Genomic DNA, 26,073 nt, shown 5'->3' with positions numbered 1-26,073 from the left:
CATCCTCTATTATCTGCAGCCACCCCCTCCCACCCCCAATTTAGCAGTTACTCATTTCTTAAAAGGATTTACTTAATTTTTTTTTATACGTACGTGGTGTGAGAGGTTTCACACCTTTGTGCTCATGATGTGTGTGCAGGCACCCCAGGAGGCCGTTGTGGGCACCCAATGAGGGTGCTGGGAAACTGTCCCAGAGTCCCTGCAAAACCAGTAAGCCCCTCAGCCACTGAGCTGCCTCTCCCCAGGTCAGTGTTCCGGGTGAGGCGCACTGCCCTTTGATGACAGCTTTCACAGGGCTGAAAACACAGGTATTTACCCTACAACTTGGAACCGTAGCAAAATCACAGCTAAGAAGAAGCAAGGGAATAATTTTACAGCTGCGGGGAGGGGGTCACAGCTGCACTGAAGGGTCACAGCGTTAGGAGGGGTGAGGACTGTCAGCACCCAGCAGAAGGAAAGCTAATCTAATCGGTTTCCCCGTTTCTTGTTAGGAAGAAGCCTGCGGGGCAGGCTCAGATCTGTGGCAACTAGCAAGCCCAGCGGCCCAGGGCCGAGAGACTCCCAGGCAGAGCTGAGGCTCACTGCTATTTGATTACAGATTTCAAGTCCCGGCCACCTTCAGAGACTCTGGTACAACCTGGCGACTTGTAAAGGAACCCTTCCCCCAGCCTGGGGGCAGCTGAGCCGGACTGCTGGCCGGACAGACCATCACTCACTTTCTTTGCAAGCCCAGGAACCCCAGAGCTTGGGGGTGTCCTGGACCACTGGCCTCAGAGTTGTAGGGAATGAGCTGCTCCAGCAGGCCCCAGCCCAGCCCCAGCCTCACGCCCGCTCTCCCTCTTTGCCCACACTGTCGGGCAGGTCCTCTGGGTGAAGGTTGCCTGTGTCCCTCCTGGGGAACACGGAAACTCTGGATAGCGCTGGCTATGATTTCTAGAACATAATCCCTGTTCCCTGCAGCTGCGGGCTGCACTCGCCAGACGGAGAAAACTCCAGGGAGCCTAGGAAGCATGACCTCCCTGTTTCCCAGAGCCCTCTGCTTCCCAGCTCTGCCCCATGTCTGCCCCTGACCCCAAGATGGGAGAAAGTCCACGTGAGGGAAATAGGGAGCCAAGACTAGAGAGGACACAGGGAAGAAGGGAGCCGAGGGAGACTTAGTAGAGAAGGAGGGGACGGCCGGGTGGGCGTGTCCCATCTGACAACGCCCATGCAGCACTCCAGGCTGTGCAGAAAGCTGAGTCTCCACTGAAGGAACACAGTCACAAAAAGGGGGATGAGCTGTCAGGGATGGAGGAGAGGATGCTGCGGGGGTTGGGGTTGGATGCAACTGCTGAGGGCCTAGAGTGATCTCAAGGCTTCCACAGGCCAGGGCTGGCTGCTTCCATCTGCAGGAGCCAGACAGCGGCTGAGCGCAGCCTCACAGTCCTCGCCTGTGGTCCAGCCTCACAGTCCTCAGGGTGCAGTGGCGTGAAGGTGACCTCAGACTGGAGTTCTACCAGGCTGAGGTCTTAGGGGGTGGGGGGCGGGGGAGGCAGGGACAGCAAGGAGCTCGTCTGAATTAAGCAGAAATCTGCAGCCCAGCCCCCTTCGGTAGCTTGTACTGGACACACAGGACGGACGGTGTTGGAGGCCCAACACCTATGGCGGGAAGGAAGACCGACCAGAGCTGAACTGAGCACAGGGCTTGGGGCACTCTAGGAGTGTTCTTGACTCTCAGGGGAGGGGAGCAAGAGAGGGCGGGGCTAAGAGCTAGCCAGAGGGAGGAGGAGGCTCTTCAGGAGGAAGTGGAGCCGGGGTAGGTGGGGAAAGCAGTGTGGTCCCCCCCCATGAGATGCACCTGAGTGAGTGACAGCTGAAGGCCATCTGCAGGCCCCGGGGAGGCAGAAAAGGTCCTCCTGGACAGGGGTGGGGTGCCTCCCTTACTCTGGCTGCAGAGTACACAAATGGGCTTGGAAAGTGGTCCCTGTGCTTGGTCCGAGTGTGGAGCCACTGGCTGGCCCCCTACGGGGCTGGAATCCCTCTTGTGCTGGGCTCCGAAGAGGGGATTGTTCTGGAACTCTTGTATACAGCCCGCTGACACCTGCGTGGAGTCACAGAGCTGTCAGCGTTTACTGCTCTGCTTCTCCCGCCCCTTCCCCACCCCCACTCCCGGCACAGCACCCTGGAACAAGGCTTTTCCTCGATCAGCATGCTCTGGGAGCTCTCTCTCCACGTTCCAGCTGTGCTCGCTCTGCTGTCAGCTGGTGAGGGTCTAGCCTCTGCTCCGTTGCAACGGCTACCCCTTGTCTGTGTCAGCCCGGCCCCCAGCACACACTTGCAGATCACCTGACCTTAAATCCTCAAAGCTCTTGATCTCTCCAATCTGTTTGTCCTTCTGTCTCACATCCTAAGACTTCTGGGCGCACCATGCCTTCTCCTCACCCAAGTTCCCTGGCCTCACAGCCCTTCCCTGCCCAGTGGTCTTCCACACCACTCAGTGCCCACTGCACCCAGATACCCGGCTGCCATTCTGGCTTCCGCTGGGCCGCTGGGCCCTAGTGGGGAACGGCAGGCTGCTATGGCCATCCTGCTTCTGGGCCTCAGCAGGCGCCCTGCACTGCCCCTCTCACTGCTGTCCGCCTCTCCCATGTCCTGCTCTCTGCTTTCCCCATCCCTGGCCCTTCTCTGCCCTCCACTGCTGATTCAACCCCGGCCTGGTTCCTCCAGCAAGGCCTGTTAGCTTGCTGATTGATAGCCGACCCTCCTCCTCATTCACAAAGGGCTCAGCAGTCCAGACACGGAAAAGCCCCCGACCTCTGCCACCCACCCTCATACTTCCCCTCACATGCACCCAGTCTTCCCTGCCCGCTTCCTGGCTGGGAATAGCCTGTGGTCCAGCCTGGCTCTGGGGTTCTCCTTGAACACGAAGCCTACACCCTCTGCCTCTGTCGGCAGCCAGCAGCCTTCACCTGTTCCTCCCACCCTCACTGAAGCCCCCGCCCGCCCTTCCGCCTCACCTCCCACACACGGCCTTCTGCTTCCTCAACTCCCTGGACTTCTTCTGCCTGTCCCAGAAGCAGACCAACATAGAAAAAAGCCCAAAAAGTGCTTCTGTCCTTCTCCAGCCTGCTCGCCCCCAGACGAATGGCCCAGCCATTTCTTATTCCTTTCCTTCCTCAATCCTGATTCAAGTATATCCTTCAGGGCCCTTAAGGCTCGGCTCGGCTGTCCCCCAAATCCACCACTAGCTTGTGATACAGTGTGACAGTGCAACACGCAGCCTTTGTTCAGTTGTAAAGCAGAACAGCCCAGCCCCCACCATTCACCGTCCTAAGGTAGACAGCTCAGTGGCATTCAGTAAGCCCACCGTGGGAGGCGCGACTACCACCACCCAGCTCATCAGCCCAGAAGGAAAGCCCGCTCCCGCTGAGCCCTCACGGTCATCCCTCTGCCCCAGCCTGGGACGGCCACTTGTCTCCTTTATGTCTGCGTAGATTTGCCCGTCATGGGCGATTCATCTGGAGTGTGCCTGCACCAGTTGTCTTTTCACGTCTGCTTCTTCCACTCAACGCGTTGCTTTTAATTAGCTACTATTTTTTGAGATTGTAAGTTAATTACGTAATTTTCCTTTTCCCTTTTCTTCCCCTAAAGCCTCCTGCCATATACTACTCCTTGCTCTACTTCAAATCCCTGGCCGCCTTTTTCATTGGTTATTGGCATATATGTATAGACGTATGTATGTGTGTGTGTGTCAGTATGATGTTACTTGTATGTGTGTTTTCAGGGCTGACCTTTTGGTGTTGACTAGCCAGTCGGTGTGCACGTCTCCGGGGAAGACTCTCTCTCCTGGTGTCAGCACTCCGGCTCTCACACTCTTTCTGCCTCCTCTTCTGCAGTTATTCCCCGAGCTTCGGGTGAGAGTCTGGTGCAGGTGTGTCTGCTGGGACTGGGCTCCATGGCTGAGTTTGCTGCGTTGTGGGTCTCTATTTGTTTGAAAGAAAAGTTCCCTTGATGAGGAGTGGAGACTACACTTATCCGTGGGTATAAGACAAACAGTTCTAGTCAGGGGTTAGGTTCGTTTAGCAAAGTGGAGGTTGCAGATTCTCCTCCAAGATTTACGACTTCACTGGCACTGAGGACCACCAGGTTTTCAGGACTAGGCATGATTTTTGCTGGGCAGATAGTAAGTCCAATTAGAGAGCTGGTGGTTACTGCCAATGTATGCGTGCCACTACTGCCTCCTTGGGACTATAATGCCACGCCGGTCACTGATGTGGTTCATAGGAGGCTTTCGGGTCAGTTCCAGCTCAGGGATCTCTGAAGTACATGGCGTCTTCAGCAATGGGGACTTCCATCTCTGGAGGACAACCAAGGGCAAGAGCAATAGTCTGTAGTGTACCTGTGCAACCCTGAGCAACAGCTCAAGGGAGGGCTTCTCGGGCTTCGTCAGATGGCCCTTGGCTCTTGTGGAGGGGGACATCATCCTGTATGGATGGATGGATGGATGGACGGATGGATGCATTTTAGGTAGATAATAGTATAATTCCTTATGACTTTTCCAGACATCCTTCCTAGGATGTTAGGTCCCTTTCTCCTGCACTTACTTTTCTCCTCCTCCCTAATTAGAGCTCCCCCGTTTTCTCATTTGTGCCGTGCTGGTACCCTCCGTATTGATCCCGCCCCAGCAACAGTACGTGTTTACTATCCGCACTCAACACGTTTAAGTTTCACCTGTGCTGGTAGAGGAGCGATAGTCTACTGCGTGGGTATGTCACATGTGTTTGTCCATTCACGTGCTGCTGGCCTCTAGAGTTGTTTTCCAACTTTAACTAAGGCAAGTAGTGCGCCTGGAACCAGGTGTGAGAGTGTGTGAGTGCATGGGGGATGGGTTGCAATGTTCTGCTCTTCTGCATGTATAGCCAGGACCAAAATGTGGGATCATATGCTAATTCTGTAATTATCTTTCTTTTTTCTTAGAGAGAGGGGGTGTTAAGACAGGGTCTCATCGATCAAAGAGTGACTTTGAACTCCCGATCCTCCTTTCTCTATACTCCCCCCAAGTCCTGTGATTACAGGTGTGTACAACCACATCAACTTGTGATCCTCTTGTTTTGTTTTACTTGAGACTATGCAACCCTGCCTGTTCACTGTGTAGACCAGGCTGGCCTTAAACTCACAGAGCTCTGCCCACCTCTGCCTCCCCAAGCACTGGGATTAAAGGCATTCTATCTTTCCGTCGTGTTCCTTGATGGGTGGCCAAAGCCCAGACTATGCCTGGTGCCCAGGAAACATTTGTTGCATGGCTGAGCAAGCACAATGAACCTTCTCAGAGTTGTAAAGTCATGAGAAAACAGCCAGCCACCAACTAGTGAGCGGGCCAGCACTGTTCCAGAGGTGGTTAGGTAGGGTAAGGGACTTCCTGGAGCCAGAGAGCCTTAGCCCCTGGGGAAGCCCTTGGAGGGTCTGAGTGGCTTCAGGCCCCGCAGCCAGGCAGCTGGGCAGGTGGCTGCAGACCCTGTGCCTCGCACCACTGAGGAAGGTCAAGCAAGTCCAGGGTGAGAGAAGCACAGGGGACCCCAGGGCCTCATTCCTCAGGGGACAGCACAGGTCCCTGGTTGAAACAGAAGGAGGGGCTGCAGAGAAGCATGAAGATAGAAGGCTGATATTAAGCTGCTGCAGAAGGAACACAGGGTTGGGCCTGGGGCTGGATGGCCCTTGTGGGAGAAAGGGGTGGGGGCAGAGGGATTGGGGTGTCTGAGGTCTTTGCATAGTTATCTTTGGCCTGGCTGTTCCATAGTCACAGACCTGTGGGGTCAGAGCCTGTCCTGGGTGAGGATAAGAATGTGATGAGTGCCCAAGTTCCACGTCTCTTAAGGGTGGGGACAGAGCTGCCTGACTAAGCTGAGGACGGCTTCCTGGAGGGTGTCAGGTGGGGTGGAGTGAGATCCAGGAAGAGCTAGGTTTGAATTATAGCTACTTCCTAGCTGTCTGACCTTGGGCAAACATGCATTCATTCTGCAAACATTTTTTCCCAACATCTATTCCGTGACAATCACGTGTAAAGCATTAAGACAACAAAGGTGGATTAGATATGGCTCCCGTCCTGACAGCTTGCAGCTCATCCGGGAAAGCACACAAACTGTCCCTGCTGTGGGACCTGAGACAAGGGATGGGGCGGTGGGGGTGGGACAGAGGAGGTGGCTGCCAGCTAGCTCCTTCAGCTCTCTGTCCTCTAACCCAGATACACTGTCCCTGTAATTGAGAGGAGGGGGAGGGAGAGAGCTGAGCTCAGGGCTGGTTGCTGAGGAAGAATGGACAGGCGTGGGCAGAGGGTGTTGGGGATGGGACTAGGGAAGCAGGAGTTGTGTCAACAGGTGTGGAGGAGAGGAGGCATGACAGGGAGAGGACCCTATGTGCCCCCAACTGTGGATGCTGGCAGCAGGCAGAGGGAGCCAGGATGGCTCAAAGATGGGATGAGTGGAGAGTAAACAGGACCCGGTGGCCTTTGCATGAAGGTCACTGGGCGTTGCTCATTACCAACACCTGTTTGGTAATGGCTGTGGTGCACGCTCACTGGCATTCACAGCTCCCCTTCTCCCTGGAGGTGAGTACCTCAGACTTCCTGGGTCAGCTGATGAATGGCTCCCAGGCCCTGAGTGGTAGAAACAGAAGGGACAGGCAGTAGCCATCAAGTCACCGTCAGCTCACTGGGCCTCCTGCACGCTCAGCTTCTCCCAGATGTCCTTGGTGGGGACCCTGGGGTTAGGAAAAGTTCAGAGCCGGCAAGGAACAGTAACAAGAGACGAAGGTTTCTGCAGCTTTCCAGCCCCCCTCTCCTCCTGCAAGGGTGTGGCATGGCATCCAGCTGCCCGCCTGCCATTACCCCTCACATGGCTTATGCTGACACCCCGGCTGCTCATCCTGCTTAGACTCCCCAAGCAAGCAGGAACTCTTTTCTCCCCAGGTTATTAGAACGATCTCCCTGCCCCCAGCCCTTTCTCATCCAGTCTTGTTACACGCAGGCAAACGTGTCCCTGGCCCTTTCCCACACCAAGGACGCTTGAATACATTCCCTTACTTCCCCTCCAGCCCAAGCTCCGAGGACCAGCCTCTCCTGGAATCAGTTCCAGCAGCTAGCTCCTTCACAGAGGGTGAAGGTGTGTGTGTGTGGGGGGTGAAGTTGGGGGGGGCGGGAGGCGGAGCAAAGGTCAGAGCAAAACAAATGCTGGCAGTTTGCTCCTATCCAGTTATTCAGCAGCTACTGTGCCAGGCCCTGTGAGGATGCTGAGGCTGCAAGGGGAGCAAACCAGGAAACTCAGACTCCTGAATTTCACAGAGGAGGGCCAACGCCCGGCAGGTTAGCCTCGGCTACTAAGAGTGAGGAAGGCAGGATTCAACAGATGGGTGGAGTGGAGGGTCTCCCCCGACCCCCAACCCCCGACCCCAGGAGAAAACACCTGCTCACCTGGAATGTCCAGCACTGTTTCTCAAACTGAGCGACAATAAATAAAAGAAAATCAATGCCGCCAGCCATCTTGATATGAATTGCTTACTTTTTGGTAAGCCAGAGTTCAAAACATGACTTAGGAATGGTTTCTGAAATATTAGTTTCACCTCTCTTGTCTAACCATCCCTCACTATTTGAGAGATGCCCATGGGTAGAGTAAATGTTCTTCTTAGACAAGATCTCAGCCAAAAAGGTGGACAGCAGGACCTGGCTGTGAGGATGTGCTCAGGACTCATGGTCCATGAAAACACATCAGGGTTCAGAGACGAAGAGGAGACGTGAGAAGCCATGGAAGGTCAGACAAACTGTCTGGATCTCAGTCCCTTGTCCCGCACACCCCCTCTTCAACTGGTGGCACAGAAGCTCCAGGACTCTTTGTCCCCCTGGACTCGTGTCCTTTTCTACCTCTGCTGGGCCCTAAGTCTGGTGGGAGTGGGGAAAGGCAGCCTGGAGAGGGAATGCAAGGCTGCCCCAACTCCTCATCAGCCGTGAGATCTGTGCAGCTTTCATAACCCTGCTGTGGAAGATGGTGCTACTGGGAAGCAAAGTCATTCTGAGGGCTTGGGACATAGCTCAGATGCTCCCAAGGAGCACCAAGGAGCTAAAGAACTGTTTAGGATAAGTTTGATATATAGCGAATATTTCTTGGAATATCCTTTTGTTTTTTGAGAAGGGGTCTCACTGTATATGGTGGTTTAGGTGGAATGGCCCCCATAGCTGGGCATGGTGGCTCAGCCTTTAGTCCCAGCACTCTGGGAGGCAGAGGCGGTGGATCTCTGTGAGTTCAAGGCCAGCCTGGTCTACAAAGTGAGTCCAGGACTGTCAAGGCTACACAGAGAAACCCTGTCTCTAAAAACCAAAACCGGAAACAAACAAACAAACACACAAAAAGAGTTCTCAGAACAGTGTAAGATTTAACACACACTTAACACAGTGGCTGCAGTGTTCCATCGATCTGACAGGATGCCTTGTTTTCTCCTTGTAATCTCCCTTACAACTGCGGTAAGCGATGGCAGCTGGGAGTAGCACTCATCAAGCTGTGCGAGTGTAAACTTGGCCTGGCAAGTTTCCAAGAGCCTTCTCTTCGCTACGCAAGTTAAAACGCCTTCATAGTGAGTGAGCAACACATACCTGTAATCCCAGCATTCGGGAGGCTGAGGCAGGAGGATGGTAAACTTGAGGTCAGCTGAGCTCCATAGTGAGCCTCTTTCTCAAATGATAAATCTTCAAGATGTTATACAGAGCGCTTTCTGATTAGACCTGAGCCTGTTGCACAGGAGGGAAATCATGCCTGATACTGTAAAGCTGTTCAGAAGTGTGTGGCTGGTGAGGTCAGGGCCCTAGTGGGGGAGGAGAGGGCTCCTACTACAGCTGTTTGCTAAATGGACATGGTCTGTTCCATTCCTTCCAAGGCTCAGGCAACACCCGAGGCTGGGAAGGGAGCTATGAAGCTCCGTCTTCCGGCTGTGGCATGGCTGCTGCAGCTGAGAACTCACAGCAGGGGATAGTCCTGCACCCAACCTGTACAAGACGCGGCCCATGAACCTGTGCAGGAATGAGGGTGGAGCTCATGAGGCCCCACCCAGAGGAGCCGACGGTGGCTGGGGAAGAGGAGGTCACATTCCTCAGGGGTGTAGCCACGGTAGGCCGCCCAGCTCACTCCATTGAACCGACGGCCATTCTCACCCACATGTGGTGGGCCACAAATGAAAACTCACTGACCCAGGAGGTGGACTGGGGAAGGAAGACGTGGGCAGGAGAGGGAGGGGATGAAGGAGGATGAAACCGTGAACAAACAAATTTACACAGTTCAGCATCAGGGAAAGTTATTGGAGATGCAGAGACACAACTTGATCTTGAGCTGGGCAGGTGGCCCACGCCTGTAATCCCAGCACTCAGGGGGCAGAGGCAGGAGGATCTCTGTGAGTTCGAGGCCAGCCTGGTCTACAGAGTGAGTGCAGGACAGCCAAGGCTACACAGAGAAACCCTGTCTCTAAAAACAAAAGGAAAAAAGAAAAGAGCATGGTCTTAGTGATTCAAGAATAAGCACAATTTCATGTCTTCTTGCAAAATGATAGCCAAGTATTCGGTGGCTACAGAAGGGAGAGCCCACCAGGAGATGAAATGTTGCCTTGTGTGGTTTATTCCTGAGGAGGAAACAGAATCATCACTGCTCACACAGGAGCGGAGCCAACAGCAGCAACAGCGCTCACAGTCCGGGGGCGGGAAGGAGTTCTGAAAGGAGTAGCAGCTGTCAGCCGTCCCTCAGGTCTACCAGATGGCTCGGCGGGTAAAGGCACTCACTGCCCAGCCTGAGATGGGTCTGGTTCCCAGGACCCACGCTGGAGGAGAGAACCAATCCCACTCTGACATCCAAATGCATGCCGTAGCACATGCGCCGTTCCCGACACACTAAACAATGTTTTCAGTTCTTTTAAAGAAAATGGTAGACACAGCACTGCTCCTGGTGGCACAGAAGCTGCCGTGAAGGAGTGGGGGTGGGGGGCTTGGGCAGGAGGCTCAGACGCTGAAGCCAGTCCTGGAGACATAAGTGAGACTTCAAAAGCAAGAAGCCAAGGGGGTCAGTGAGAAGGAAGAAAAAAGAGCGTCTCTTCCCAGCCCAGCTGAATCCAGGAGAGTTAGAACCGGAATGGGAGGAAATCTTGGGACCTCTTTGCTATCTAAGCACAGTGGCTTGAAGAATCCATTTCTGAGGAAAGATAAAAGATTCTTTCAGTCAGTGAAAAAGGTCCTGGCTGGTGAGAAAGCATTTTTAGTTCTCTGAATTTAAGAACCCTCTTTTTAATCGTTTTATTGCATGCAATTTGACCATCAGGAATGCTTCCCAAAGCACTTCAGGCTTCGAGGTTGCTCCCCCCATCATGTACCTGGCAGTGAGTCGCAGGCTTAGCTGGGGCTCTAGACCCCCTACAGCTCAGCCGGACCAAGACTTAAGCACCTCCCACTCACAACCCCTTCTCAACTGAGAAACTTTTCTGCAACCCCAGGTATATAGGTATGTAAACTAGGCACACAACTCAAACACTTTAATAAGACATCATTAAGAAATTTACTTCAATAGTCATGTAATTTTACCATTTATTAAAGACAAAAGCAAATTCACATACCGAGACAAACGTGCTCCTTTATTTTACATGCAGAATTAAAATTTTGCTAAATATTTGATACTGCAAGGTGTGCGACCTCAATGTTTCCTAGGTTCAGTTACTATTTAGAGTTTATAGTGGTCAATGTGAAAACACTGTTCATACAAACAGGAAGTACAAAACAAGCAGCTTAGAGTCAGTCCAGAAACTGTTGGAAATTGTGTCCTCACCAAAAGCCTAAATTCACTGAGTGATTTTTTATGGGAGTTGGCAACTTTTATTATTTTTAATAATAAAAATTTATTTATTTGTGCATGTGCGGTTTTTCTAAAACAGAGCCTCAGGTAGCCCAGATCAGCTCTGGACTTGCTCTTTGGCCCTGGCTGGTCTGAGCTCCTGATTCTCCTACCTCAGCCTTCCAAGTGCTGGGATCACAGGTGTGAGCCTCCACGTTCGGCTGAGCAGCACTTTCTTTCTTCGTTTTTATGACGTGTGTACATGGTATGTGGTTTGTGTGTGTGTGTGTGAGTGTGTGTGCGCGTGCGCATCTCTGTGTAGAACCCTGACTGAGACTCTCATTGGATACTTTCTTGATTTCTCTCCACGTCCTCGCTGAACCGAGAGCGATTTGGCTGCTGTAGCTGGTCAGTTTGCCCTGAGGACCCTTTCTCAGCCTCCCAGGACTGGGATTACAGGCAGGCTGCCGCACTCTCCCGGCTGGTGTGAGAGTACCAAGGATTCGAACTTGTAAGACAAGCGCTTTACCTTCTGAGCGACCTCCTTAGACCCCAAATAGAAATTTAAAAAAATAAATAATCTAACATGCTGTAATCTACAGGTATCCGAACATGGCACAGGCGGAGAAGTGATGATGGGAAAATATTAAGAACTTTTTCACAAAGCATGACAAGGGAAGCTGAGTGCGTACAGACCCCACCGAGGAGTTTCAGGCGGGATTGGCTGGCCTTGGGAGGTGGAGCACACGAGCCTACAAAGCCCGAGCTTTGGGCTGAGCAAGGCCGTAGTGAAACCCCCAGCACAGCACAGCTGAGCCCGCCGAACACACGCGGAATCCAAATCCATTAGACATTTGATTTTGAATTACATTTTTGGTTGTTGGGCATTCAGAAGAAAACTTTTTGTCTTGTTTTGTGTTTTATTAAAGTGTTTGTTGGTTATGAGTCAGAAAAGGGTGTGGGGTGGGGAGGCTGGAGCCGGGGCACGTGGGAGGCTCCTCATCTCCCCGATGCAATTCGGAGCGCTGCTGCCTGGCGCATGCGCATCAGGACGAGACTGTCTGTCTCTTTCTGACAGCCCCGAGCCCTTCAACAGTCCTGGGTGGCTGGGATCCACCATGCCCTGGGGCTGTCCCTCCAACCAGGGACTCTTCAGAGGGCTGTCCACCAGGCCCACCTCATTTTACTGTTGCCAAATTTGTCAGCATCCCCTCATTCAGATCTGTGGCCCCGCGGTTTAGGAAGCTGGAGGGGGAAGGAAAAACAAAAACCACCAACAAACAAACGAAAAGCAAAGGGGCTGGAGAGGTGGCTCAGGGGTTAAGGGCACTGCTCTTCCAAAGGCCCTGGGGTTCAAATCCCAGCACCCACGTGGCAGCTCACAACTGTCAGTGACTCCAGTTCCAGGGGATCCGACACCCTCACAGCAACTCACATAAAATAAAATTAAATAAATTATTAAAAACAAACAAAACAGAAAAGCAAAACCAAGCTGTGGCTCTCCCGAAGGCGGTGAACCCGAAGGCGCAGCAGGAGGCCTCGGGTGGAATGCGTCTTCCTCCCTGGCATGAGGGAAGGCCAAGGGCAAAGGCAGGGAATGAGCCGTGCAGCTATGGCTGGCTTCCCCCTCCTCCCTGGCTTGGGGCCAGACCAGAATCTCCTGACAGCTTCTAGAAGCACAGTCCCCGAGACTCCGTGCCCTGAGCTGAGCGTCTGTGCATCTGTGAGCTGAGGCCCACGGGTGCTGTGGTGTGTTGGATCCCAGCCTCCGTTTTTGTTGGTTATTCTCGGTGCTGGGAATGGCACCTGGGGCTTCGCGTGTGGTAGGCCAGTGCTCTTCCTCTGAACCCCACCCCTAGCCCCATGGAAATGTGGATGAGTGACAAAGCCACACGAACTGGGCTGCGCAGACATGGTGACGCTTATGCTGCTTCTATCCTGGCACCAGGCTGGCCAGAGGCTGTGCTGTCTAGGGTCAGAACCAGTGAAGGCTGCTCTCACGACCACAGGCAGGGTGGATCGGAAAGGGTGTGTGGCTCATCCCGGGTCACACAGGAACTCAGTGGCTGAGGGTGGGTTTGGAACCACTGTCACACTTCAGCTCATGTAAGGGTTCTCCGGGCTCCCAGACACAGGCAGGGTCTGAGCATACAGAGGCAGAAGGAGCACACAAGATACTACGTATCTCCCAGAGGCCAGCAAGATGCATTCCCCAACTGGGTGGGGTCCTCCGTGCTTTTGGTGTGGTCTGGGTATGCCAAGGTTAAAGGAGGAAACTGAGTCACAGCTGCTCTTCTCAAGACAGGGCTCTCCCTTCCTCACTTCTGACGCTCTCTGGAGAGCCTGAGTTGCAGGGAGGACCCTGAGCAGGGAGCACGGGGTAGGGGTGGGGGACCAGGTACCCTGCAGGAAAAGCTCTACCTGAGACCCAAGCCCTGCGAGGCTCCCTGCTCCTCTGGAGCTCTCCTCCGCTAGGGTCATTTGTGGTTTCTTCCTCCTCGTTCTCACCTTTCTCCTTAACTGCAGGAGTTACAAGTTTTGTGTGTGTGTGTGTGTGTGTGTGTGTATGTTCGTTTGTTGTGCATCTTGCTACATTCTGAAAACAAATGTGTGGGAGAAACATCCCTGCCATTCTTGTCCAGGCAAGGACCCCAGGCATCATGGACAGTGTTTGTCCTCCTGGCTTTGGATGCCCACAGACATGTCTTCCTCCGGCGGTGAGGGTGGCTTTGAGCTCCAGGGTGGCATCTAGAGGCGGTTGCAGCTTCAGAGACTCTGAATTTGGGCACCTGTTTGCCTCCAAATGCAAACAGCACTGAGCAATGGCCGACAGGACCCGAGCTCTTCCTGAGAGCCGGGCGCCGTATTACTGCGAATCTGTACCTGTGAGATGGTTTCATTACCTCATTCACAGAGACAGACCAGACATCTCAAAGACAGCAGTGAGCATTGCTGAATGGAAGCCCTCGAGTTCCTCAGTTGACCCCAGTAACTCTACCACGCAGGGCCAGGGTCCCAGGGCCCCTGAAGCCACCCTCGGCTCCAGGTGATGGGAGTTTCTTTCCAGCTGGGGTTCCTGGGAGAAGGTGAGCCTTAATGGCTTACGGGTGATTAACTGCAAGAAAGCCAGCCCAAGACCTCTTGCCTTGGAAATTTGTCGCAGGCCAATCAGTTGTTTTCCATCCAGAAGGAAGACCATCCAGCCAGCCAAGAAGGAGAGGTAGCACCCACACTTCCTCGCGGCTTTGGCTGAGGCATCGCCCCTTCCTTGACCAGTCTTTCAGTCCAAGCGAAGGTCTCCTCTTCGGTAACTGACGCTGGTGGTCACTGTGGGGGCTGGGAAGCCCTGGGGCATCTCCCCGGGGTAACTGAGGGAACAAACAGGGAAAAGTGGGGACGTCAATCCTTATCTGAGCTCATTAATGAGGAGAACATTAGTCAGCTGTGAAGCTAAGATGGGATGATAGGCCTTAGGTGGGCAGGGGCAGGGCGAGGGCAAGGCCGCCGTCCCAGTACTCGGTCTCCGCAGGAACGCCCCTCTACCCCACGTGCCCGAGTCTAGGAGTGAAAGGCCCTATAAGTGCCAGAGGCCCAGCCTCCCCAGAGGCCCAGAGAAAGAGAGAAGAGAGAGAGGCGAGGGAGGAGGCGCCGCTGTGGCCCAGACCCCTGGCGGGCAGCATGTGGGAGCTCCGATCCATCGCCTTCTCCAGAGCCGTGCTGGCCGAGTTCCTGGCCACTCTCCTCTTCGTCTTCTTCGGCCTCGGTTCGGCCCTCCAGTGGGCCAGCTCCCCACCCTCCGTGCTCCAGATTGCCGTGGCCTTCGGCCTGGGCATTGGCACGCTGGTCCAGACCCTGGGCCATGTCAGCGGGGCCCACATCAACCCTGCCGTGACCGTGGCCTGCCTGGTGGGCTGCCACGTCTCCTTCCTTCGAGCTGCCTTCTATGTGGCTGCCCAGCTGCTGGGGGCTGTGGCCGGGGCCGCCATACTGCATGAGATTACTCCAGTAGAAATCCGAGGGGACCTGGCTGTCAATGCTGTGAGTAGCCTGAGCTTTGTCCCTTCTAAGAGGGCCAGATGCTGAGAGCCCTTGCGAAGGATAAAACAGGCGGGACAGGCCCGGAGTTGGGGAAGGAGAGCCTGAGGCCGGGAACACGGCTACCCTAGGAGGGCTGAGGAGAGGGCCGCTGAGGCACCAGGCGCAGGGGCCACCTACAGGGCCTTCCACCTGGCACCACCAAGGAAGAGTGGCCTCGAAGTTTTGTTAGACTCCGTGGGAGGACTAGGCTAGAGAATGCAGCCGGACACAGCGCCCTAGCACAGACAGGCCGCCGGGGCCTCGGGAGGATGGAGAGACAAGGGGTGAAACAGCCCAGCAGCACTGGCCGGGCGAGGACTGGATGGTGCCCTTCGAGAGGCAGACACTGGCAGCTCTGTAAAGTAGGCGCAGCCCCCGGGGGGGGGGGGGAAGTGCCACTAAGCCCCCAAATTCTAATTCCACCACAAAACCCATGATTTCTTCCCAGGCAGGATCTGGGCTTTGCCTCGGAAACTAAGAAACAGTCGTGGGGCTGGGGGCAGCAGTGGCTGAGATGGTCTAGAGTTTGTTAATGTCAGAGCCGCAGAGGCCTGCAGGAGAGGCTCCTGGAGCTCACCGGCCTGAGCTGGCTCTCCAGGGGACTACAGCACCCGAGGCACTTTGAGAGCTGAAGGTGAAGCCTGGTCCTCTCTTCTCCAGCCTGTGCATGCCTGGGGATCTAGGGATCCCTTCAGCACAACTACTCTGCACCCCTCCCCCAAACCAGGAGAGCAAGCCCCTCTCAGGCCTCCTCCTCCACTTCTCCACCCATTCAATCCTGGGCCCTGCACACAGTCCTCTGTAGAGGTGACTTTCCTCATGAGAGGGACAGAGGTCCCCCAGTTAGGGAGCACCCTTCAAAATGGAAAATAAGGCGAGGCTGGGCACCCAGGGCCAAAAAGTTTAGAGGGGCCGAGGTGAGGAATGAAGTGTGTCTATTACCATTGTTTTTTAAATCAATCTATTTACCTTTATTTTATGTGCATTGGTGTTTTGCCTACACGTAGGTGTGTGTGAGGGTGTCAGATCTTGGAGTTACAGACAGTCTTGAGCTGCCATGTGGGTGCTAGGATTTGAACCCCGGTCCTCTGGAAGAGCAGCCAGTGCCCTTAACTGCTGAGCCATCTCTCCAGCCTCCTATTTCCATTATTACATGAATTTGTTTTACAACAAGGAGACATCCAGCTAGAGTCAAAGAACTTGCTGAGAGCTTACCTCAGGCTCCCTCATAGCAGCAAGGCACTGGGGAAGCTAACGCCCTGGGAGCAGCCAGCCTCATCTTCTACCAGATCCCAGCCCTCCGGGCACTTGGGGTCAAAGGCTGCTCCTCTGCGTTGACCCATCTTGAGCGGTAGGGAGAGCCCAGCTAGCCTGGAGTGAGGCAGCCTAGGGCTCATTTGCCCTGAGGTAAGTGAGAGATCAGTGCTGACCACCCGAGCCTGAGAGCCTGAGGAATCAGCGTGGACCCCAGGAAGCTGTCATTGGTGCCCCCAATCTGCCCTGGGCCCGGCCACACGCTGTCTTACCCTGGGTACAGTGCTGTGAGTTTGGTTCTGCAGTCTCCCCACCTTAGGGTTTTAACCCACCTCAGTGGATCCACAGCACAGAAGCAACAAACTGTGCCCTGGCTGTGTGACACAGACCCTCTGAACAGCCATTGCCAGCAGGAGTGGGGTAGAGGCTCCCCCTCGTCACCCTCAGTTCCAGAGCTGGTTTATGTCACCCACGTTGTACAGACTGGGACACTGAGACCAAAGAGTCTCCTCCCAGTGCACCAGCGGCCACCAACGTGGAAGAGCCGAGTCCCTGCTCCTGTCTCTAGGAGCTGCAGCATAGCAGAGGCTAGACCCCAGAAAGACCTTGAAACACCAGGCTAGGAGCTCGGGACGTAGAGAAGGAGTGTGGGAGTTGAAAGGCTGTCATCGGGCCACCCTGTGCAGTGCTCAGCCCCAAAGGGCAGGGCGTGGGGTGCAGGATGACAAAACCTGGAGAGAAACCCAGCACTGGGTGTGGCCGGGTTATGAATGGCCTCTGAGCTCAGCCCCAAGTTCTCTCTTTACCTGGGACAGGGGCTGCAGGGACCATGGGCACCCTACGTGGGTACATGGGTACGAGGCTTCACCTTCAGTGTTCCAAAGCCTGCCCCCCTCCCTGTGCCACCCCGACACTGCCCCCAGCCTCCACGGGAGGCGCAGGGAGTGGCCCTGGGGAGAGAAGCAAGGCCTGAAATGCAATAAGGGAAGGGGGAGGCAGAGGCGAGGGGACCCAAACTCTAAGTTCCTCAGCCATGTGAGCACAGGAAGGCTGAATCCTCGCTGTACTGTTACAGCAGTGTGATGTAGAGATAAAGGCCTTTCTGGTGCCAAGTCCAAAGCTTCCCGCTGCAATGGGAACCTCTTCCCCAAGCACAGCGTTTCTTTCCTCTTGCAAACCTCAGCCCCCTCATCTATTAGGTTCTGGGATCCACATCCCAATCCCAGGCGGTCTCAGGCTCACCGCTGCCTGGAGCCAGGATCCAGAGGGAGCAGTGATTACAGTTAAGGTGGAGGAGGCAGGGTTGTGGGTCTCGGCCCAGAGGCTCCCTGTGGAGCCAGGAGCAGGGGAGCGGAGGCAGCGGGCAGCTTCCCGGCACTGATCCCCTCCCCCTCTCCCCAGCTCCACAACAACGCGACGGCGGGCCAGGCCGTGACTGTGGAGCTCTTCCTGACCCTGCAGCTGGTGCTCTGCATCTTCGCCTCCACGGACGACCGCCGCAGCGACAACCTGGGCAGCCCCGCCCTCTCCATCGGCTTCTCTGTCACCCTGGGCCACCTCCTGGGGGTAAGTCACGGCCACAGGTTCCAGCTGCCCTACAAGAACCAAGACACACGTGTCCCCCGAAGAAACAGCCCCTCCGAGCCCTGTAGAGACGGACACACACACCTCCCCACAGGGGCCCTCTCAGAATCCCAAGGAGCTCTGGTCCTAACGGGCGGGTCTCCTGAAACGCACTTCGAAGACCAGGCTGGCCTTGAACTCACAGAGGTCTTGCTGGTGCTAGTCTCACCTTTCCTGGGCTCACTTTAGGCTCGGGCTTAGCGTCCCCAGCACTGGGAAGGAGGATGAGGGCGCCCTGCCCTGCTCTCACCCCTCTTCTCCTCTCCCCCCTCCCCCACAGATCTACTTCACCGGCTGCTCCATGAATCCAGCCCGCTCCCTGGCCCCAGCAGTCGTCACCGGCAAGTTCGATGATCACTGGGTAATGGCCAAACCCCTGCCTCCCCGTTCCTAGAAATCATTCCGGAGAGACATTAGGGGCTATAACACATGCGTGTGTGTGGTGTACGTGTGTGTGTGTGTGTGTGTGTGTGTGTGTGTGTGTAGGTGGCCGGGAGGGGGATCCAATCCCGCTGCACTTGCCCTGAAGTCCTGGGAAACCTTGTCGCAGCCCCCAGAGCTGCGCCAGAGTCTGTCTTCCCTCGTCCCTTGCTATAAATGAAACCGCCAGTGAGGGTTTAACCGGCTTCCTCGGGGGAATGAACTAAGTCCGTCTCTCCATCACACAGCGCCTGGCATGGGGGCCCAGTGACCGTACTCCTGCTCAGCCAGCAGAGCTTGCTGTGTGCTGGGCATCTTGGGCAGGGCGTAGGTAGCAAACCTTAGCCCATTCAACGGCCTCAGCTCCACAAGAGAGCATTCTTGTAGGGAAAGGGAACGGGCTCGGGGAGAGTGACTCTGAGTTCGCACTAGCGGCGGAGTCAGGACGCGGGGCGGGCAGCGGGCTTGAGAAGGTGTCCCTCGCCGCGCACTGCCGTCGCCCCGGGCAGCTCGTGACCTTTACGTCAGTCTCTCCTGAGCGGGTGCTAGAGCTTCTCCTCTCCCCTCCCCCCAGGTCTTCTGGATCGGACCCCTGGTGGGCGCCATCATCGCCTCCCTCCTCTACAACTACCTGCTGTTCCCCTCGGCCAAGAGCCTGCAGGAGCGCCTGGCGGTGCTCAAGGGCCTGGAGCCGGACACCGACTGGGAGGAGCGCGAGGTGCGGCGGCGGCAGTCGGTGGAGCTGCACTCCCCGCAGAGCCTGCCGCGCGGGAGCAAGGCCTGAGCCGCAGCGCGCCAGCGCCCTCCCCGCCGCCGCCGAGCCCCGGGCGCCCGCGGGCGCCGAGCCTCCGCCAGGGGCGAGCCCCGGGGCCCGGCAGCAGGCACCCCGCCCCAAAGCCTCGGCCCCGACCACCCTCGGGCTCGCCTCCTGCAGGGCGCCGGGGAGGCGAGGCCCGGGGCGGTGGGGAGGGAAGGCGGGCGGGCGGGCGGGAGCCGGAGAGCTCCGGAGAGCCCGCGCCTGGGGCCGGGGCGTGGGGGGAGGGCAGTGCGTGGAGAGCACCTTGGGCTCTGCAGTTGGTGCGTCTGGTTTTGTTAGGGTGTGAAAGTGCTCGTCCACCGCCGCGTGCGCCTCTCCCCGCGTGCGGGGCCTGCGCGTGCCTGAGTGTGACCCCAATGCCCGAGGTGGTACCAGGCCGGGGACTTCATCCCGCTTTGGCCTCCTCCTCCTCCTCCTGCACCTGCAATAAACCCGCCCCCTCTGCTATGGCTGAGTCCTCCGTCGCAGCCGGCCCGAGGGGCTGGCGTCCAACCTCCTCTCCACCCTCTGAGAAGACTCCACAGCCCTCGGCCCAAGGACCTGCCGGGACTCACGGCGGGAAGGAACGTGTCAGCTAGAAAACAAGTCCCCTAGACGTGGCAAGGGAGGCCAGCCTGGGTATCCGAGGGCTCTCTTTCTGCCCCGAGGGAGGGCTCTTCCCGGGGAGCGGGGAGGCAGTGCGGGCGTGCTCGACTCCCCTCCCCCGGAGCCCACACGCGCTTAAAGATTAGTCTTCCTCCTGGGCGAAGAAGAAAACAAAAGCCCTCTGTGGGGCCCCAGCTTTTGTCCCCGGGGAGGGGGGATCTGCAACTGGACACTGCGTGAAAGGAGACACTCGATTTCGCAAGTAAGCCCTAGAGGGTCCCCCCTCCCCCCCGCGGCACAGGCCTAGGGCTGGCGGGACAGGCGCCCGGGCGTGCAACCACAGGCACCAGGCCACGCCCCCGCCGTCACCTGTCGTCCTTCCTCCCCGGGAACCTCTGCTCCCTCTCGCCTCCCTCCCGCCCTGTGCTCCACCCTCTTCCAGCGCCCACTGCCTGACACTGTGTGGACCTTGCAGCCCGCAGAGAAAGGAATTGACTTGACTGGGCAGAGACAGAGCCGAGCCTGGGGGCTGGGCTTCTAAGTGTCTGGGTCGAGGCAACGTTTCTCAAGTGAGATTAAGCTGGGATCAAGTGAGCCGATGCGAGGGAGTGCGCACCGTGATTCACGTGATTCTTCATGCCATTGTCGCATGTCACACTCTGTCAGGATAATTTTCAAGGCAGAAGAGGCCGGACCTCTAACCTCCTCTGCTTCTGGGAATTGATGGTTAAAGCAGAGGAGAGTCCTGGGGCCCCAAGGTCCAGACAGAAGGACATGGGTTTGCTGCTGGCCCCAGTCCGGCCTCTGAGCCCTTCCTTACTGCCTGCACCCGGGCAGTCTTCCGCTTCTTCCTTCCTCTCTCTTCAGCCCCTCCTCCATGCTGTCACCCCCACACTCTCAAGGCTTCTGACTCCATTTGTCCCCGTCATGAGCCCTGTGCTCCAACGTGTGACCATGCGTAGGGAAACCTCTGTCACCGACCTCTCTGTCTCCTTGGAGGCAAGAAGAGGGACATTGGACCTGGCGGCCACGGAGAGGACCTCCCCAGGCTCCGACAGCTGGGCGCAGTGGCTTGACCTCACAGCTGCCGGAAGGGCGGCACCAGTGCCCTCTGGGGCTGCCTCCCAGTCATTGCCCTGAAAGTTCAAAGTGTCAAGGCACTTTAGTCCCCAACACGCCCCTCTTGAAGGTCGAAAATGTGTCCGAAGCACTTTCTGAGTCACACCCTCCCTGAGAGTGAGGACAGAGGTCAAAGCAAGATTCTAACTAATGGGAGGGTAGGTGGGTAAAAGTGGTTACGCTTCTCTGTGCCCCAGCCACGGTGCTGGCCTGTTCAGGAAGGTTACTAGCCCTGGCCGTGTAAGGCCTCACCATTTCCAGACAATCTTCCTTACCTTCCGAACCTTGTAAAACAAGCAGAGCAAATGCTTCTTTCCCCATTTGATTCCGAAACGGAGGCCCTGAGGCTGGTCCAAAGACACACGGCTAACACAGTAGAGCCAACACTTGAACCCAGGACATCTTATGCAAAATGCCATCTTTCCACGGAGGCAAGCCTGCGCTCCTCCTGAGAGCCCCTGGCAGACGCTAGAACACCCAGCAGGGCTGGTCCAGCCCAGTCCAGACCCCTATAGCATAGTGGACAGAGAGCCTGGAAGAGGGTGCTGACTGGGTCAGGAGGAAATGACACAAGAACTCGTGGTCCCTGCCCTTGAAGAGCACCCAGCCAAGAAGGTGGAAGTCGGCACACCCAAACCAGACAGACACAGGACAGCATGGAGGCAGGTGGACAGGCTCCATCTTCAGGCTGGGCGCGCGCGGCTAAGGGGCTGGCAGGAGGACGTGGCTCACCACTGTCCCCGTAGCATCCCTCCCCACTTCTCAGAACTCCACAACCCCGAGAGTTGCTTCGGTGTTTGTGTCTCTAAGCTGTGAGCCTGTGTGTCTACCGTGTCTCTCTGGCAGAGCGTAAGCTCTCCAGGGGCGAGGCTTTCTCTTACCTACTTTCCCTCTTGATCTTATCTAACGAAGTGTTCTGCATGTACTCAACTCCCAACAAACGCTCGTTTGTCAATAAATCAGTGTTCTTCAGAGGGAAAATGTTAGTGTACAGGCATTCTGCTTCTGGGTTGCCTAGTAACCTATGACGTCATCATGTGTCTCCCGCCAGGTGTGTGTCAGATGCACCTGCACCTGGCAGAAGCCGTTCAGCTGTGCACTAGCTCTCTCCCCTTTCTATGTTGGGGTGCCCCTCCCCCGTCTCTGTCTCTCTGCCCTCATGGCCCACTGAGACCCTAACTTTATTCTGCTTTCCTCCCCCTGAATAAACTCTTTCATAAGATCTGCTGTGTGTATGGCATTATATAAATACGAACAGTAAACACTCAATAAATGTTCATTTGTCAATAAATGCTTTCTCCCATAACTTAGAAGTGGTCAGTACGGTCCAGGTGCCAGGGACAGTCCCAGGCCGCTAATATTTCCACCCCAGGCCTCTCCTCCCAGGGAATCCAGAGGTCCCTAATTAGGAGAGATGGGAGAAGGGTCTTTCTCTAAGAGCTCCTTTGCCACAAATGGAAAGGCGTTGTTCCCAGCCCAAAAGATCCCAGGGACTTCCTTTGAGCAGGAAGGCCAGGATCTTGAGTGCACAGGGCAAAGACAGTTTTTTTTTCTTCGACACAGAGTTTCTCTGTGTATAACCTTGGCTGTCCTGGAGCTCACTCTGTAGACCAGGCTAGCATCAAAGTCACAGAGATCAACCTGCCTCTGCCTCCCAAGTGCTAGGATTGCAAGTGTGTGTCACCATACTGCCTGGCTGAAAATTCTTATTATTATCACTTTTATCTTGTGTGTTATGAACATTTTGACTTCATATATGTCTCTGTACCATGTGTGTGTCTAGTACCCATGCTAGCCAGAAGAAGACATCCCTCAAACTTGGCTACAACTGTTGTGAGCTCCCGTGTGGACCCTGGGAAACACACTCAGGTCCTCTGGAAGAGCAGCCAGTGCTTTTGACCATGGATCCATCTCTCCAGCCCTAATTCTAAAATATAGTACCTATGAAGGCAGTCACAGGGAGAGAATCACAGTCTCTTTGTCACCCATAAGTGCCCGAGTTCCTTCAGTGTTTAGTTTAGCTTGGATCCTTGGCTTTGGCACAGAAAAGAACTCCTGGAGAAGCCAGAATAAAGCAAGTTGGAGTTCATTAAAAGACAGTTTTCTTGAAAGAAATGTAAGAACAGCCTGAGTGTATGGGCGTGTGCTTCTCAGTGACGAGCTCCAACGAAATGGCTAAGCATTAGATATATATAACATTGTGCTGACTCTCAGGGCTGTTAAGAAACTGTTTTTCTTCAATAAATGAGATTCCAGGGTGGCTCTGGATAGGATTACAATCTGATAAAATAAAACCAGAAACCACTAGGGTTATGCAAGGGGTTTTAGGACGGATTGTTTTATTGTAAAGGCTGTTTCTGGTGAGATTCCTAGAAAATTACAGGTTGACAACTGGGAAGGAAGAAGCCTTAGGCAAATGTGAATTGCGTTGGAATTATTGACTCTGAGTCCCCCTTCTATAATAGACTATAAGGCGGCTTCCGAGGCATCCTGGGTGGGGTTACACCAGGTAAGGAAAGGCCAACGGACACCAGGACTTCACAAGCTGGCTTGAACATCTTTTCGTGGTGTGTGGAACCTTTGCTTCGAGATCTAGAAACTGAGGGTTTACAGTCGGGAAAGGAGAAAGGGCGTGAGCAGATGTTGGAAATTCACAGTTCTCCGACGGCATGAGCCCCACCCACACTCCACCCACACTCCAGGCTGAGGGGCCCTTTTGTCTTCCCTTATCTTGCCAGTGATTCTATCACACCCTTTCTCCAGTAAGGGACCGAGCGACCTTGATGGATAGAGATGGAAAGGCCTCAGACACGGCCTTGGAAACAGAATCGGCTGCCCCCTGGGGCAGAAGGGACCTCCTCTGATCACACCATTCCTTGTGCCCAAATCTGTGTGACAAGCGCGGTGTCTATTCCAGGCTTCTGAGTTCTGGTTTCCTCACAGAGTTTCTTGGAATTAAATCACTAGGAAAGCAGAGAAAGGTCTGGCCTACATTTTAATCCATAAAGTGGCGAGAACTAGTTGTTTTATTTGCTCTTGAGACATGGCTGACCTAGAACTCACTCTGTAGACCAGTCTGTCCTTCAACTCAGAGATCTTCCTGCCTCTGTTCCCTAGAGGCTGGAATAGAAGGCTACCTCGCCTGGCCAAAACTAGCTTCCCCACTCCCAGCACTGGGAATTGATCTTAGGGCCCCACATATGCTAGGCAAGGGCTCTACCACTGAGCTACATTCCCAGCAAGAACAAGTCTCTGGCCTTTCCAATCCTTCCTTAGCTGGGAAAGAGTAGGCTCAATTTTTCAGGCATCTTCCTTTGATGGGTCATTCTCTAAGGGGCATTGAGCCCTGCCCACTGTATGAAGAGAGAGATTGTGAGACCCATGGATTCAGGAAGACAGTGCCTGGGCAGAGAAGAGGAATGTGTGTGTGTGTGGGGGGGGGGTGCTTAGGGAAGGCAAGTTAAGCGCAGCTGAAAGGAAGATGTCTGACCTCAAGGTCTCTGAGCCGATCCTGGCCATTCTCCAGTCTGAGCCCCAGGCCTGGAAAAAGTCCTGAATGTAACTGCCATGCCCTGCTGGGGGCGTAGCCTTGCAACTCCATGGAGAAAAGAACAATTCGCCTGACCAGAGCCGTTGGGGAGGAGTTGCCCAGCAGGAAATGCCAAGCAGAGTGGGGAACAATAGCGGGGTTTCTTTGGACCCTGTTTTCTTTGGCCTCTTGGCTGCCACCTGGCCCAGAGGCCCCCCTCCAGGTTCTTGCCTTTCTGTAGGCCCCTCCCCACACACACCTTGCTGGACACACGTATCTTGTCTCTTCCTCTGCTGCACCCTAGGGCTCAATTGCCCTGGGAGGCTTTTAAAATTGGTTATGGAGATGACTTTCCTGAGCCTTGCCCTATGGCTGGCCCCGTGCAAAGCGCTCCAGTGCAAATGGGGGGGGGGGAGCACGCATGGTGGGGGGCAGAGGCCTTGCAGCACCTTTTCCGGGATCCTGAAGGTGGGTCCTTGCCCTGCCCCCAAGCCCTGGAAAGCCCACCAGCCTCCTTCCACACATACCAAACCTGGGGAGGGAAAGATGGAGGGCTGAGAGGCCATGGAGAGGGAACTAGAAAAATAATGTGTTGCCCAGGCCAAGAGTGGAAGGACTTGGTGGGGTGGGGGGCGGGGGCCGGAAAGACAGACTGTGTGAGAGTCAGCCATGGGAGAATGACTGAGCCGGGCAGAAACAAAGACCCACAGAGTAAAAGAGACTAAGGGAAGGCGGACGGACTACCGAGTAACTACAAACAGTCATGCATGGATTGAAAAAGAAGAAAGAGGCAGAAACCAAGAGTCAGAGACTGGCAAAAAAAAAAAAAAAAAAAAAAAAGAGGAAGACCTAGGACACGAAGAGCGATGGAAGGAGAGGAGGCAGCAGAGAAAGGACTGAGGAGAGAGGGGGCAGAGAGAGAGAGACATGGGAGAAAGACCAACAGGGCTAAGAAGCAGACAGCCACTTGGAGAGCGATCAAAACTAAGTATGGGCGGAGGCTGACTGAGGGGGAGAGAAGAAAGCCGGGGTCTAAAGTGAGGGCGCTCTGGTGGGAAACAAGAGAGGCCAAGACCCTTCCCAACCCGCCTCCGGGCCTCTTCCCTAACCCAAGCAAGTCCAGATGGGCCACCTCCCCAGGGGCTGCCCGGAGAACGCCACCTCGAGCCTGCCACCTAGAGCCAGCACTGCCACACGCGGCGTCGAGGATGGCCAGGCGCAGGGCAGGCTGGCACCGTGCTCCCTACCCAACGCCCCCGCTCCCGCCGGGCCGGCCCGGGGAGAGGCCCACGAGGGCCGGCCCGCCCCCGCCACGGGCGGCGGAAGGGAGCTAAGAGGCGCCGTCCTCGGAGAATCGCATCACTCTGGCCCGGCCGTGGGTGAGGCCGGGTCAGGATGCTCCGATCGCGCGAGGAGAAGGAGCGGCTGGACCCAAAGCCCGAGGAAGAGAAAAGGGGCAGTCTGCCGGGCGCCCCGGGACGCTCGTGAAGGTCGGCCGGAGAGGGGCTCCCCGAGCCCGGGGCCACGCAGCACCGGAGCCCCGGGCGCGCACGTCGGCCAGGAGGGCGCGGGAGCAGTGCCGAGCGCGCCATGCGCGCGCCCCAGACCGCGGGGCCCGTCTACACCGCCGCGTGGGTCACGTGGCCCGGGCGGGTCCGCCGCTGCGCGGGCGGGGGGCAGGGGGCGCGCGGGCCCGGGGGTGCCGAGCGCGCGCCCGCCGGGCTCGCTCCCCGCGTGCTGCGCTGGCCCCTGGGCACGGGAGCCGCCCCGGGCCCCCCCGCGCTCTGCCCGCCGCGGGCCGCGCGCCCTCTATATAGCGC

General features: G+C 55.9%; 1 protein-coding gene across 1 annotated transcript; it reads left to right on the top strand.

Annotated features, from left to right (window-relative positions):
* The first annotated feature begins 14,414 nt into the window (after positions 1 to 14,414).
* Positions 14,415 to 21,946, top strand: Aqp2 (aquaporin 2). The gene is made up of 4 exons (XM_021634981.2): positions 14,415 to 14,867; positions 17,562 to 17,726; positions 18,064 to 18,144; positions 18,778 to 21,946. The coding sequence occupies exons 1-4, from the start codon at positions 14,508 to 14,510 to the stop codon at positions 18,985 to 18,987; spliced, it is 816 nt and encodes a 271-aa protein (XP_021490656.1). The 5' UTR covers positions 14,415 to 14,507; the 3' UTR covers positions 18,988 to 21,946.
* Positions 21,947 to 26,073: the final 4,127 nt, after the last annotated feature.

This window comes from Meriones unguiculatus, chromosome 8 (genome assembly GCF_030254825.1).
Source record: "Meriones unguiculatus strain TT.TT164.6M chromosome 8, Bangor_MerUng_6.1, whole genome shotgun sequence".
NCBI lineage: Eukaryota > Metazoa > Chordata > Mammalia > Rodentia > Muridae > Meriones > Meriones unguiculatus.
This window is presented reverse-complemented; position numbering and strand designations above follow the sequence as displayed.

What these genes read in the sequence shown, in the direction of transcription:
- Aqp2 (XM_021634981.2), top strand. Translation starts at nt 14,508, where the DNA reads ATGTGGGAGCTCCGATCCATCGCCTTCTCCAGAGCCGTGCTGGCCGAG. An exon ending in CCCTGGGCCACCTCCTGGGG is followed by an intron (nt 17,727 to 18,063) that starts GTAAGTCACGGC and finishes CCTCCCCCACAG; the next exon opens with ATCTACTTCACCGGCTGCTC. An exon ending in GCAAGTTCGATGATCACTGG is followed by an intron (nt 18,145 to 18,777) that starts GTAATGGCCAAA and finishes CCCTCCCCCCAG; the next exon opens with GTCTTCTGGATCGGACCCCT.